Genomic DNA, 14,382 nt, shown 5'->3' with positions numbered 1-14,382 from the left:
ATATATATAAGACTTGATCGCTTAAGCAATCGCCCACATCACTTAAGTGACCAAGGCTAATTTGTATCTAAACTCATCCTCAAGTACATGATCACTTAATCGATGCAGCTCTCGCTTAAGCAATCCAGTATATATAAGCCTGGATCGCTTAAACGATAGCCCACATCGCTTAAGCGACCAAGGCTAATTTGTGTATAAACTCATCTTTAAGTATACGATCGCTTAAGCGATGCAGCTCTTGCTTAAGCGATCTAGTATATATAAGCCTGGATCGCTTAAGCGACCAAGGTTAATTTGTGGCTAAACTCATCCTCAAGTACACGTTTGCTTAAGCGATCCAGTATTTATGCTTTCATCGCTTAAGCGATAGCCGATGTCGCTTAAGCAACCACAACTAATTTGTATCTGAACTCATCCTCAAGTACACAATCGCTTAAGCGATGTAGCTCTCACTTAAGCGATCTAGTGTTTATGCCTTGATCGCTGAAGCGATAGCTGACATCGCTTAAGCAACCAAGGCCAATTTATGTCTAAATAATCGTAAAGTACAAGATCGCTTAAGCGATGTCAGCTCTCGCTTAAGTGAGCTTACACAAATTAGCCTTGATCGCTTAAGCGATAACCCACATTGGTTAAGCGATCAAGGCCAACTACTGTCAAAATCATCCTTACTATCCAATTGTTAAAACTTCAAACAAAAAGATATCAAATTGTCAATAAACTGGCCTTGGCAACTGATAAAACAGTAGCCTAAAAATCTGTCAACCAAGATCCTCACTCACCAAATAATCAATTAAGAGAAAAACTGAGGAAATTTCATTGATTAACAGGAAGCAAATACAATCAAGAAATCTGGAAAATTATAGTTCCAGTAGTTCTAGTAATTCCCAAAATAACAACCTACCAAAATAGGTCAATTTTGCCTCAACTAAATATACTTTCAGTCCCTACTCTAAAGATTCCATGGATCCTGCCAACCTTTTCTAACTAAATACACTTTCTGCCCGTCAAAAAACACAGCCAAATCAATTTCCAATTCCTCTAGCAACCCCACCAAAAGCTGATCCTTGTTGGCCGCCGAAACCTCCAAATCCACCACCACCTGTAAATGTTTAGATCTGACAATTATCAGCAAAACCATCTCACCTTCACAAGGAAAAAACCCAAAACAAGGGAACATCAATATAAAAACTGCTACCTGCTGCAACAAAAATATGACAGATTCATGGAAAAACATAAAGGCTGGCAACTTCTTGAGAGATTCTTGATGGATTCCTGTATCAAAAATCTGTAAACCACAAAATGTTGTGATCCTCCCAGGACTTTAGATGGACTCAAAAGGTTTCATGAAAAGACAATTAGTTTTTTGCCCTTGGAATTATTGACTATATTCAATTATTCTAAATAACATAGAATTTTTTAGTCTAGTCAAAAGAAACAAACCTTTGGTCCAAATGTTGAACCGAAAATTCCACCATATGTGATGTAAAGCTCATACAAGGAATGAAGAATGCCTCAATTCGAATAGCACTAATCTGCCCTTTTGCTTCCGGGATCTTTGGATAGTCTTCATTAGCATCAATCCGATTAAATAGAACTCCCAAAATTTCACGAGGAACACCCAATTTCGACAAGCCATTCCTCAATACTGAATTACTGATGGAAAACAATGTCACAAACCTAAAGGAAAAGACAAAATTAACTCAAAGACTAAACAAATTACATAATTTAATAAAAAAATATGCATTCCCCTTTAACAAGTAGTTCCACGTAAAGCAAACATCTTTAATCAAAATTAAAATCAAACACTGCCAGCCCAATTATAGATGTTATAACAAAATAAACTGTACCAGTATCATAGAATTACCCTTGATAATATATAATAATGTGTTATCAAGACCCTTTAGTAACTATAATGACACCAAAATTCACATCCGGGTAACATAGCATCCCCCTTTAACAGTTAGTTTCAATTATAGCGAACAACTGTACACAAAACTAAAAATCAACCTTTAATTCCTGTAACGATACCGAAATTCTCATCAGGGTACAAAAGAATTCACATTTAACAAATAATTCTAAGGAACTTCCCATTAAAGCAAACACATTTAGTAAAAACTTAAAATAAAAAACAATCAGTTACCTCAAAATTCATAGCTCAAAACTAAACATGCCCAGATGGCTTTACTGTAAATTCTCCAGAAGCCATTCGAGCAGACAACTTAGCCCTCTGTTTCTTTTGAGGAAATTTAACCGATATGTCTTCCCAAGTTTCGAATTGAGAATATAACCTTGAAAAGGTTTTTGATTTTTTGTTGGGTTTAAAAATCTGATGTGGCACACTTAAGTATAATTAAAGCAGCAAAAAAGGATAGGGTGAAAAGATTTAAACGTTTATGGGTTAAAGTATAATAAAAGGAAGTTGATTTAAAATTTGAAAGACAAAACACATTCCTCTCAGTTTCTCTTTCTCGAAACACGATTCAAACACCTTCCTCTCTCGTTTTTTCTTCCAATTTTCTGCCATTTCTCAATTTATTTGCTCTTTGCATTTTTTCCATTCCTTGCCATTCCCGATTAAGTTACAATGGCTAAGATCATCAAAGAAACCGAAAAAAACTCATCCACTCCCCAATTGGTAGGCACCACTGAGTCTACCAAAAATGGAGAAAAAGAGGTTGTGGTGGAGCAACTTTCGATGATTAAAGTTGCTCCACCGACAGAGGACACCCCACCGGTAGAGGAGACGGCGCCGGCAGAAGACATCTTGTTGACAAAAGAAGGGACGGCAAGATTTGAAATTGAAAATGAAGAGGAGGATGCTGGCGCAAATTCCGGCAAGGAGGTGGAAGAAGAGACAGAACAAGTAATAATCTATATATTTTATGAAATTATTGGTTGTTGGTGCCAATTTAGGGGATATTTGGTTGGTCTTTGTTATTAGGGTCATTGTTGCATTTTGTCGAGCAGTTTGAGGGCATCGGAGGAGTGGGTGTTTTGGGCTTCTAGAGGATCGAGGAAGCCAAGGGATGCCTTAGGGAGGTTGTTTGTTGCAGGTTGGATGGCTTTTGTTGGCAAAGAGAACGGAATAGGAGGGCCTGGGGGCTTGCCTGCATATTGCAAGGCTACCCACGTGCAACTAGCCCTGCAATATGCAGGCAAGCCCTGAACCCCTCTATTCTACTCTCTTCTGCGAAGTTTAGAGCACCCATTTGTGTGTGTTTTTTAACAGTTGCTGGTGAAAATAATTTTAACACATACTTTAAGGTGAATGATCTTTATAATTTTGGTCCCCAGTGGCTCAAAATACATCCATTTGGAGTTTAAGTTTTTTCTTGAAAAATATATGCAAAAATACATGTTTATTCAATTTTTTTTGGATACTATTAATGTATGAGATCATATGATATGTTAGTGATTATGAAATCAGTATACTTCACAATAATCTTTTTCTTTAGTTATCAATGTTTTATGCTTTATTGTTTATTCAACATTATTATTATTATTATTATTATTTTTTGCAGGCTCTAGAAGTTGTACAGATGGTCCTGACTATGACCAATAATAAAAGAATTGATGCTGAATTATTAGAGAGAATTATGCTACAGGTGGTGGTGGATTTGGAGGTTTTGGCAACCAACAAGGATCAGCTTTTGGTGGGGGTGCTGGAGGAAAGGACAAAGGGGCAGAAAGGGACAAGACCAGCTAGGTGTTGCCTTTTTTTTTTCTCTCTTTTTTTCGTTATCTTGTAAATTCTGGAATCTTAATGAAATAGCCTTTTTCTCTTGTTGCTGTGTTACTGGATTGCTGTTGTTCTTGCTTGTGACTGGTTTATGTGCATTATGGGTCTGTTGTTGGGTTATTTGTGCTCTTGGTTGTATGTTGAGTAAGGTTTGGCATGGAAGGGTATGGAATTGTTGTTGAGTAACATGTGATAATGTGGTCATTAACCGATAGAATTAAATCGGTTATGTTGGGACACGTGGTGGCGATCAAAAGTTGGTAGTAGTTGGATAATGGGCAGTTATACTTAGCGGGTAATTGCTGGTCAGCTACCACTGAAGATGGTGGCAAGCCCACTGAGTTTTATAATGGTAGATATCATTTTCAGTTCCCAAACATTCTTGGTTTCCTAATTTCATCAATTATGAAGACGGTGGATATCAATTAATTTTAAAACTCCAACTTATAATTTAATCAAACCAATCAATCAACTTGTTTGTTCAAAATCAAAGGAATTTTAGTATTACATAGAAAAGGATGAAGTAGAAAATGAGGATGTCAACAAGTCCAGGAATTAGATATTTCGACAAGGGGTTTCATCTGCTTGTCTTCCTCTAGCGATATCATTCCTAGATGTGATGGATCATCAAGCATCATTTTAGCCACCAAATACCCAGCAATGGACCAAGTTTGGGATTTACGAGCCTGCTTCCTAACATAACAACCAAGTTTTCCATCATAATACTCAGGCCATTGATCTTTAGACAATATGCTTCCAACAAGATCGATGGCATGTCTTGCAATTTGGATTATTTGACACAAATTAGCCTTGGTAGCTTAAGCGATGTGGGCTATCACTTAAGCGATCAAGGGTTATCTAGATTGGATCGCTTAAGCGAGAGCTCTATCGCTTAAGCGAATTTGTTTTTTATATGGATTATTTGACACAAATTAGCTTTGGTCACTTAAGCGATATGGGATATCGCTTAAGCGATCAAGGCTTATGTATATTGGATCGCTTAAGTGAGAGCTAACATCGCTTAAGCGATCGTGTACTTGAGGATTATTTAGATACAAATTAGCCTTGGTCGCTTAAGCGATGTGGGCTATGGCTTCAGCAATCAAGGCTTACATATGCTGGATCGCTTAAGTGATCTTGTTTTTTATATAGATTATTTGACAACCCCATCTTATGTAACATTAATGTTAACTTGGGACGTTCACAACATCACAAGATTCAGGAGAAAAGAAGCAAATCAGCCTTGATCGCTTAAGCGACATCGATTATTAACACATATTAAGGTCATTTACTGAGGATTATTTGACAACCTAATTTCATCAACACATATTAAGGCTATTTAAGAAGATTATTGCTATTAATTTAAACCTCGGACATTCTCAACATCAAAATATAACAGCTACGATATGTGACTAACAATCCTATGATACATGGAGAAATTAATGTCATAGCACACTAGTGTGACACGTTAGTAGAAACGTACCTCATTTCACAAATATGGATGGTTATGATTGAATAGACAACTAATTCACATTACGGAATATAATTTCTCACTCAAACGTTCACAATATCAAAAGATTGAGAATAAAATAAGAAAATTGGTCTTGGTCACTTAAGCAACATAGGCTATCGCTTAAGCGATCACGACTTATCTATACTAGATCGCTTAAGCGAGAGCTGACATCGCTTAAGCGATTGCGTATTTGAGAATGATTATTCTAAGTACAAAAGCAAATTACCTTTGATCGCTTAAGCGATATCAACTGTCGCTTAAGCGATATCAGCTCTCGCTTAAGCGATTCTATACAAATAAGTCATAATCACTTAAGCGATAGCCTACGTCGCTTAAGCGACCAAGGCCAATTTCTTTGTATTTTACTATTCCTTCTCAAATTCAAGATCGCTTAAGTGATATCAGTTCTCGTTTAAGCGATCCTATACAGATAAGCTGTGATCGCTTAAGTGATAGTCGATGTCGCTTAAGCGACCAAGGCCAATTTTCTTCGTACTTGACTATTCCTTCTCAAATTCAAGATCGCTTAAGCAATGTTAGCTCTTGTTTAAGCAATCCTGTACAGATAAGCCGTGATCGCTTAAGCAATAGCCGACATTGCTTAAGCAACCAAGGCCAATTTTATTTGTACTTGACATTTTCTTCTCAAATTCATAAAAGTTAGCTTAAGCGATGTCATCGCTTGCTTAAGCGATTCAGTATTGATAACATCTCAATATTGAATGAATTTATATGCACAATAACATCTCAATATTGAATGAATTTATATGCACAATAACATCTCAATATTGAATGAATTTAGTAGTACAATAAAAGCAACAATTAAGTAACTAGAAGCATCCTTACTATCATCTATTCAGAACTTCAAACAAAAAGATATTCAACTATCAACAAAAAAAATTAAAAACAACAAAGCATTCATAACAAGTCCATGAGACGAAAAAGGGAATCTCATAAAGTATTCATCAAAACTATTAAAATTGTTTTATGATTCACTAATAAGTCTTCAACGGTTGGCATTGGCAACTCTCTCGATTTCATCATTCTTCTTGATGGCATAGTTGAAAATACAAGGACATAAAATCAGTTTAATGCACCACAAAAGATTGACATACAGCCAAGAGAAACTAGTGAACAAGTAACGAAATTGCATCTAGCCACTCATCAAAATATTCAACACCCAAAACAACATCTCATGTCTAATAATAGCCAAGTACCTATAATGCAAGGAAAAAAAATTATTAACCAATATATTAAGGGTTGACAGATTTTAAAAAGCATCTGGAGAGTCGCTTAAGCGATCTGGTGTATCGGTTAAGCGATTTGATATATCGCTTACTGCATCGCCTAAGCAGTCTAGTATATCGCTTAAGTGATCTGGTATAAATAAGTCTGATCGCTTAAGCGATCTGTTGCCATATATTAGACTTATACCAGATCGCTTAGGCGATCTGCTACCATGTATCAGACTTATACCAGATCGCTTAGGCGATCTGTTACCATATACCAGACTTATACCAGATCGCTTAAGCGATCTATCAGATCCAGAACACATTTTCAGCTATCTCCACCTACAATTGGTGCTACCACCCCCAACTATCCACAATGCAAGAAAATATTCAACAAATTTCACTTCTTTCAACTTGCATTATATCAAACACAACCCAACAACCTAAACAACTAAATCAAAATCATAACCCAAACCCAATCCATTATTAAATCTTTGTAAATCTAAATATAAAATGTAAAGAGGAGATACACATACTTAGACAAAATGTCAGGAGGAGGAGGAGGCGGATCTTTGGCAGCGAAGATGTTAATGGTGGAGGAAGAAGAAAGTGTTAATGGTGGGGGAACAAGAAGATATAGAGGAAAGAGAAAGAAGAAGATGTAGACGAAACTAAGAAGAAACAACAACCAGGGTAGGGATGTGTTAATGGCGGGAGGAAGAAGAAGAAGGTGTTTGGGTTTGTTTGCAAGAATTTCGGGTTTTTGGGGACACAGTATAATTTTTAAAAGATTACACAATACTTCATTAATCTTAATTAAGCACTAATCATGTTTAATTACTCTTAATGAATAATAAGGCTATTTAGTTAACACTTTAAAACTTCATAACCTTTTAATTAAATTTAAACTTCACATGGTCTTTTAATAAAATGTCCCATTTCTCTTCAAGAAGTCGCTCCACTCTCTTCACTGAACCATCTCCCAGCTCAGGCTCTCTCCCATTTGAAGAGCAGCACGTCACTGCCACAAACAACCTTCCTAGTGCCTCCCTTGGCTTCCCCAGTCCTCTGGAAGCCCAAAACACCCACTCCTCCAATGCCCTCCAACTATGGTTAGAGTAGGTCTTTGAGGATCTTAGAGTAGTTGAAATTCTGGTTCAATCCTTCAACTGTGGTTATGCTTTTCTTGCCATTCCTCTGCTGAACTCGGAGATGAACATAACCATCTTTGGAATTAGCAGAACTCTTGGTCTCGGCGAATGGATCGAAAGATGATGGGATCTGAACGTCTATGTCAACCATGAACTTTGCTTGCTGAAAACTTGAAAACTTTGTATTTGTTGCTGAAATATTTAACCCACAAACAACTTGTTAGGCTATAATAATCTTGAAAGAAACAGAAAAATTATATTAGAAATCACGTTCAACAAAGAACAAGAAGAACATAATTTTGTATTTCAATCGAATCATTAGAAAAAGAGAAAGATCCACCAAACTTGCGTATGTCTTGAAAAAAACTACCTTCAACTTTTGATTGGTTTTTACCATGAAAAAACCAAAATTCATTTGAGCCCAGTTTTCCAAATAATTAGAAGATTAATATTTGGCTACAATATCTATGAAAAAACTCAAAAATTATGTTCAAGAAGCTAAAATTCTGGAAGCCCAAAACACCCACTCCTTGATGCCTTCCAACTGCTCGACAAAATGCAGCAATGACCTTAACAACAAACACCAACTAATTATCCCTAAATTGGCACCAACAACCAATAATTTCATAAAACATATAGAAAATTACCTATTCTTCATCTTCTTCCACCTCATTGTCGGAATTTGCGTCGACGTCCTCCTTTTCAATTTCAATTTCGACTCCTGCCCTCCCTTGTTCCGTCGGTAGGATGTCTTCTCCTGGCATCGTCTCCTGGCATCGTCTCCTCTCCTGGTGGAGCAACTTTAGTCATCAGAAGTTGCTCCACTGCAACCTTCGATTTTCTAATTTTCGAACCATCGGCATCTAGGATTTGGAGAGGGGCTCGGTCTTTATCAAAATCTTTGTTTAGGTCAGCCATTGTTTCTTTGTAAGTAAGAGGGAATGCCTTCAATACAAATATCAAAGGATTTCAACAATGGGTGCGGGAAAACGGGAAGAAAAATGCAATGAAGGGTGGTTGTTTCTGTCGAGGTTTTAGGTCGTTTAAGCGATTTGAAAGTGGGAGGGTGTTTGTTTTGATTTTGAAAATTTAAAGCAATTTCTATTAATTATACTATTACCCATATATGTTTAAATCTTTTCAGTCTAACCCTTTTTGCATGTTTAGTGATTCTTATGTGTGCCACATCCGTTTTTCAAACTTAAAAAAAAAAATACAAAATAATTTCAAGATCATTTTCTTAAATGCAAACTTGGGAAGTCATGAAAGTTAAATTTCCTTCCCATTTGAGCATCATTAATCTTAAGATCAAGAAGAGGTCCATTGGTCAGCACACTACCGCTCCCTTGAGTCCAGATGTTACCCAACGAGATTTTCAGCTTATCCAGAGCTTTGTGGCCCATTCCTCCACCTCTTTTGCCCAACCCAACTTCTCGAGCCTTATCCCCTTCTTTTTCAATTGGGCCTTTAAAGTGCCTCACAACTTTCCTCACACTAACACCGCCCATTTGCCTGGTTAAGAGAATGGTTCACAACCACTCCAGATCCAAAACCCAAGCTCAAACCCAACGACCTGTCTTCCCCCATTACTACGGTTCTGCATTTTGAGAACAGTTTCCTATTGCCCTTCAAGCAAGTGCCCTGGATTGAAAGCAGAATCAGGGCCTTTCATCACGCCATCCCTTCCCATAGGCGGACTACGAGACAAGTCTCTGCTATTGTTATCGTCACTTACTGGATTAGAACTGAGTGAAGCCTTCCTTCTATGAGGCGCTGTTTCGACATCAATCCCCTTTACTCCAACAACTATTCGCGTCAAATTTCAAATTAGATCTAGGGCCAAGATTCTATTGCTTGGCTCAGTTTCAGCCAAACCCTCCACTGCGTCTTTACTTACGTGTGCCGCTTCAAGTCCTGCATTAGACAAATTAATCTCAATTCTATCACCATCCGTGGAATTCATCGGTCCTTGAGGCCCAATTTCTTCATTGTTGGAAGTAAGCTTACCATCCACCGATATTTTCCTACTTCCCATGCTAATTCCTAACTTAAAATCCCGCTGAGAGCCTTGGCTCTTTAGACCCGATTTACTTTTATCCCCTTTCTTCGGTTTCATATTCTAGACGTCTTTCGGTGCCAGACTCTGGCAATTACCTGAGAAAAAACCATCGTTTACTGAAGCAAAGCATTGTAGCAGTTCTGAGAGAATGTTATTGTATTAACATCAACGTACTTTTGCAAAGGAGATATGTATATAAGTAGTTGAGTAATGCTGCATATAACTGATGTGATAATTTTATATGTTTTACGTATCATTTATTCTAATTTGTCTAAATTACCTCTAATTCAATATTTTCAATCATATTTAAACATATCAGCTTGTAGGAAGAATTTGTACATTAATATTATTCCTAGGTAGTTATAGAACTTAAGAATTTGTACATTAGTATTATTCCTAGGTAGTTATAGAACTTTCGTCAAAATTAGTATTATGGAGATGTTAGGAACAATATTTTATTGTGGGAAAAATTTGTAACTAATCGGTTATATCTTAATTGGGGTAGCTCGTGGGTCAATAAAGACAGGAAAGTGGTGCCTTGCTTATTCCTCAATTTTGGGTAAATGGTTTAGTGGTGGAAGGGTAGAGTTGTCTGCAACCAATAACATTCTTTATGCTTCAAACTTAATTTTTACATAATTTTCAAAATGAAAATATAAAATAATTTTGTAAATGAATTTCATTATTAATATTCAATAAATGATTTTAGTTTTTACTGTATTAAGCATCAATGCTTTGATTTTGTGTTGAAATCATATGACATGTAGAGTTAATTTTTAAAACTTCAATAATGTGAGAACTTAGAAGATTGTTGTTAAAAACAATTTATTGGCTGCAAACAATCTAACCTTTTAAGGAAAAAAGAGAGAGCATTTGCATTTACACATACGCATAGAGAAATACTTATATGAACTGCATCACTCTCCTCAATTTTAGCTATTGTAACCTGAGGTATTGTTTTCATCCCTGAGTTTTTAGTTAACTAAGTACTATAGTTTTGGTCTTTCTCGTTTAAAATTACCACTGTTTTATTAAGTCAAAGGATTAAAACAGTAGTAATTTAAAACAAGAAGGACCAAACGGTGGACAAAAAGAAGTTAAATGGAGCCATAGGGATGAAAAACTGAACTATCTCCTAGTTACCTGGACGCCGATTTTGTTGAGTTGTCCAAATGTCAGTAAGATAGGAGTTCTCAAAATTTGGGCTTTTCTCATGTCCACCAGGAGAGTCTTCATATAGGTTGTTGCCATTTGAAGTTTGAACCTATCAAAAACTCCTTTTTAAGTCGTATATTATATTACAAAATTATGCTTTTATCTTCAGTTGAAAAGTGCGTTATTCCATTTATCCTGTACTCGAACAAAGGCAGTGGCGGGTAATATTGTGGTGTGGATGTTATTCCATTTATCCTGTATTCTAACAGAGGCAGTGGCGGGCAATATTGTGGTTATGTCCACACCACAAAACCTCATACCTTTCTTTGCCCGTCTCTTAGACCACATCTATTCCACAAAACACCTCCACAGACTCAAACAAATCCACGCACAAACCATTACTAATGGCATTTTCTCCCATAACTTCATTCGCAACAAACTTGTCTCTTCCTACGCTTCTTGTCACCAAATGCAAGAAGCCCATCTCCTCTTCTCTCTCACTAACCATCAACCCACTTTCCTCTTCAACTCTCTCATCCGCGCCTACTCTTCTCTCCAACAATTCTCTCTTTCCCTCTCCATTTTTCGCCAAATGATCCTTTCTCGAAAACCCTTAGACACTTTCACCTTCCCTTCCATCCTCAAATCCTGCGCCGGATTATTAGCTTTAAAACTTGGTAAACAAGTCCATGGAATTGCTCTCGTCAATGGGTATCTCACGAATTTAGCTAACCCGAATGCATTGATAAACATGTACTCGAAGTGCGGTGATTTAGTTAGTGCATATAAAGTGTTCGATGGGATGCCTGAGAGAAATGAGATATCGTGGTCGGCAATGATGGCGGGGTTCGGAATGCATGGGAAATGTGATAAAGTGTTTGAATTGTTTGACAGAATGATGAATGAACAAATGGTGCCGGATGAAGTGACGTTTGTGACGGTGCTGACGGTGTGTAGCCATGGAGGGAAAGTGGAGAAGGGGAGGCAGTATTGGAAGATGATTAAGGAGGGAAGGTTTGGGGTGAGGCCAGTGTTGGAGCATTACACGTGTATGGTGGATATGTTGGGGAGGGTGGGGCTGGTAGAGGAAGCTGAGAAGTTGATAATGGGGATGCATGTGGAGGCGGATGAGGCATTGTGGCGGTCTTTGTTGGCGGCTTGCAGAATTCATGGGAAAGTGGAGGTTGCTCAGAGAGTAGTTCAAAAGATTCAAGGAGGTTGTCTATAGTGTCGTTACGAGTCTTTTGGATACCATAGGACAGTTATTTCATGGAGTAGACTAAGAAAAGGAAAGAAAAATCTCCTTTATTTGTTAGGCGGATTTGTACAAGTAAAAAGTTAGGCACATTTTCATAACTAAATGTAAAAGATAGGGAGTCTTTATGGATCAATTATTGGCATCATGGGGAAATTTAATTTGTTTGATTCCACGATCTTGAATGAGATAAACTTCTACTGAAATTTGAGTACACATCCCTTCAAGAAAACAAGATAATATACATGAAGGCCGAAGCTGAAGTCTAACCTGACACTCTAAAATATACATTTGACAAAAAGTTTAATCATTTTCATAAAGTTCCCGGGCCACAGGTTCTGGAACATAACCATACAATCTTAAATCGAAAGACAGAAGGTCCAGCATTGCATAAATATGTTCCGTCTCTTTATGGGACTTGTCACCAGCCACAAATTCATGAATGCTACTCCCAATCTCAATTGAACTAATCCCCGGTTTCTTCTGTATACCAAGACCCTTCATTGTCCGCCTAATCTTGCTTGCGCCATCCCACCTCCCAATTGCTGCATACATATTTGCAAGGAGCACATAATTGGAATCAACACCAGGATCCAAGTCAACAAGATACTTCATCAACCTCTCAGCTAACATAACATCTCCTCGACTTCTACATGCAGCCAACAATGAGCCAAAAACAACTTCATTTGGCTTCATGGGCATATTTTCTATGACATTCAATGCATCCTCCAATCTCCCTGCTCGACTATAAAGATCTACTAAGCATCCATAATGCTCGATCCCGGGAGAGATTCTATATGCTTTCTGCATAATATCAAAATACTGGAGTCCATTATCAATTAAACCAGCATGGCTACATGCAGTTAGTGCTCCTGTGAAACTGACTGCATCTGGCTTGAATCCTTCTTCCTGCATCAAATTAAAATGCTCCAAAGTTTCCTCTGCAAATCCATTAACAGCTAATCCCACAATGATTGAGTTCCAAGACACCAACGTTCGCTTCTGCATCCCCTGAAAAACTTGACGAGCAAACTCAATACACCCACATCTAGAATACACGTCGATCAACGAATTACTCACCCTGACATTGTCCTTAAAGTCTTGCTTTAGGAAAAAACAGTGCACCCACAAGCCTAAACCAAGAGTACCAATGTCAGCACACGCAGCAAGAACCGCAATAATGGCCACATAATCCAGCTCCACCCCAGACATCTGCATTTCTCGAAAGCACTCCAATGCTTCCTCAACATAACCTCTCTTAACAAGCCCATTAACCAATGCAGTCCACGATACTGTGTCTCTGACGGGCATTTCATCAAACAGCTTAACTGCACGCTCTATATCCCCATTCTTCATGTAACCGTCGATCATCGTATTCCAAGAAAACGAATTCCTCATTCCCATTCCATCGAAAACCATATTAGCCAAATCCATTCTACCGAATTTCGCATACATCTGGACAACCGCCGTGCCAACTTTCACATTGTTTTTATCCAAGCCAAGTTTACAAACAAGTCCATGTATCAGAAAACCAAAAGACGAACTTTCTGATGGAAAATCAGCACAACCTGAAAGAAGGGACACAAAAGTGATGTGGTTGGGGCTGACCCCAGATAGTCTCATGCGAGAGAACTCTGAAGCAGCTAGGGGTAAGTGGCCGTTGCGGCAGTGACGAGATATAGAGGAGGTCCATTGAACTGTGGGGTTTATGTTGTTGTTGTTGGTTTGTTGGGAGATTTGTTGTGTTTTTGTTGTGAGAGTTTGATTAGGAGAAGTAAAATGGTTTGGGTTTTGGTGTAGAAGAAAGGGTTGAGAGTTAGTTGTTAAGGCGGGAGAGTTCATTCTTCAAAATACCGTTTATGTTATCAAGGGGTTGCTTCTAAAAGCTTGATAGTTGAGACTGAAATATGAAAATTAAATAAATAAAATAATATTTCCTTAATTTTGAAAATAATAAACTTTAGAAGTAATTTTGAATGCGTTTTGTAAAGTATATTTTTAAAGTTGCTTTCATATAACGATATGTTTGATAAATTGGATTCTTAAATTGTTGTAGTATGTATAATGAATTAATTTATTTCTCAAATATTTATAAAATTGATTTTCTTAAAAATTGAATAAACACTAAAAAGAATTTTATATTTAATAAAATATTACCTAATCATTTGTTAAAAAAATTGAACTAGTCACGAATAGACAATCATTAGTGTGCATCAACATCACAATCAGTTCTATTAGGACCATAGACATCAAACTCTGATGAGTCGTTTAACTACAG

At 37.3% G+C, this 14,382-nt stretch overlaps 3 protein-coding genes and 1 long non-coding RNA gene across 4 annotated transcripts; 2 read left to right on the top strand and 2 right to left on the bottom strand.

The window, feature by feature from the left end:
* Positions 1 to 873: 873 nt before the first annotated feature.
* Positions 874 to 2,467, bottom strand: LOC116138933. Its single transcript, XR_004129360.1, has 4 exons — positions 2,144 to 2,467; positions 1,444 to 1,680; positions 1,199 to 1,288; positions 874 to 1,102 (listed from the first exon to the last, which is right to left on the bottom strand). It is a non-coding gene; the product is annotated as an uncharacterized LOC116138933 (long non-coding RNA).
* Positions 2,468 to 2,576: 109 nt separating this feature from the next.
* On the top strand, positions 2,577 to 3,841 carry LOC116138932. Its single transcript, XM_031424618.1, has 2 exons — positions 2,577 to 2,866; positions 3,525 to 3,841. The coding sequence occupies exons 1-2, from the start codon at positions 2,588 to 2,590 to the stop codon at positions 3,750 to 3,752; spliced, it is 507 nt and encodes a 168-aa protein (XP_031280478.1). The 5' UTR covers positions 2,577 to 2,587; the 3' UTR covers positions 3,753 to 3,841.
* Positions 3,842 to 11,037: 7,196 nt separating this feature from the next.
* LOC116138853 (putative pentatricopeptide repeat-containing protein At3g23330) lies at positions 11,038 to 12,277 on the top strand. Its single transcript, XM_031424513.1, has one exon. The coding sequence runs from the start codon at positions 11,088 to 11,090 to the stop codon at positions 12,075 to 12,077; it is 990 nt and encodes a 329-aa protein (XP_031280373.1). The 5' UTR covers positions 11,038 to 11,087; the 3' UTR covers positions 12,078 to 12,277.
* On the bottom strand, positions 12,189 to 13,963 carry LOC116138852 (pentatricopeptide repeat-containing protein At1g05750, chloroplastic-like). Its single transcript, XM_031424512.1, has one exon. It carries the CDS (start codon positions 13,944 to 13,946, stop codon positions 12,408 to 12,410), a length of 1,539 nt encoding a protein of 512 aa, XP_031280372.1. The 5' UTR covers positions 13,947 to 13,963; the 3' UTR covers positions 12,189 to 12,407.
* Positions 13,964 to 14,382: the final 419 nt, after the last annotated feature.

This window comes from Pistacia vera, unplaced genomic scaffold (assembly GCF_008641045.1).
Source record: "Pistacia vera cultivar Batoury unplaced genomic scaffold, PisVer_v2 Contig344, whole genome shotgun sequence".
In the NCBI taxonomy this organism is placed as follows: Eukaryota; Viridiplantae; Streptophyta; class Magnoliopsida; order Sapindales; family Anacardiaceae; genus Pistacia; species Pistacia vera.
Note: the sequence above shows the minus strand (reverse complement) of the source record. Positions and strands in the feature narration are given on the sequence as shown.

Coding starts and splice junctions, on each gene's coding strand:
- LOC116138853 (XM_031424513.1), top strand. CDS start 11,088: ATGTTATTCCATTTATCCTGTATTCTAACAGAGGCAGTGGCGGGCAAT.
- LOC116138932 (XM_031424618.1), top strand. CDS start 2,588: ATGGCTAAGATCATCAAAGAAACCGAAAAAAACTCATCCACTCCCCAA. Junction 2,867..3,524: donor TGGAAGAAGAGACAGAACAA/GTAATAATCTAT, acceptor TATTTTTTGCAG/GCTCTAGAAGTTGTACAGAT.
- LOC116138852 (XM_031424512.1), bottom strand. CDS start 13,946: ATGAACTCTCCCGCCTTAACAACTAACTCTCAACCCTTTCTTCTACAC.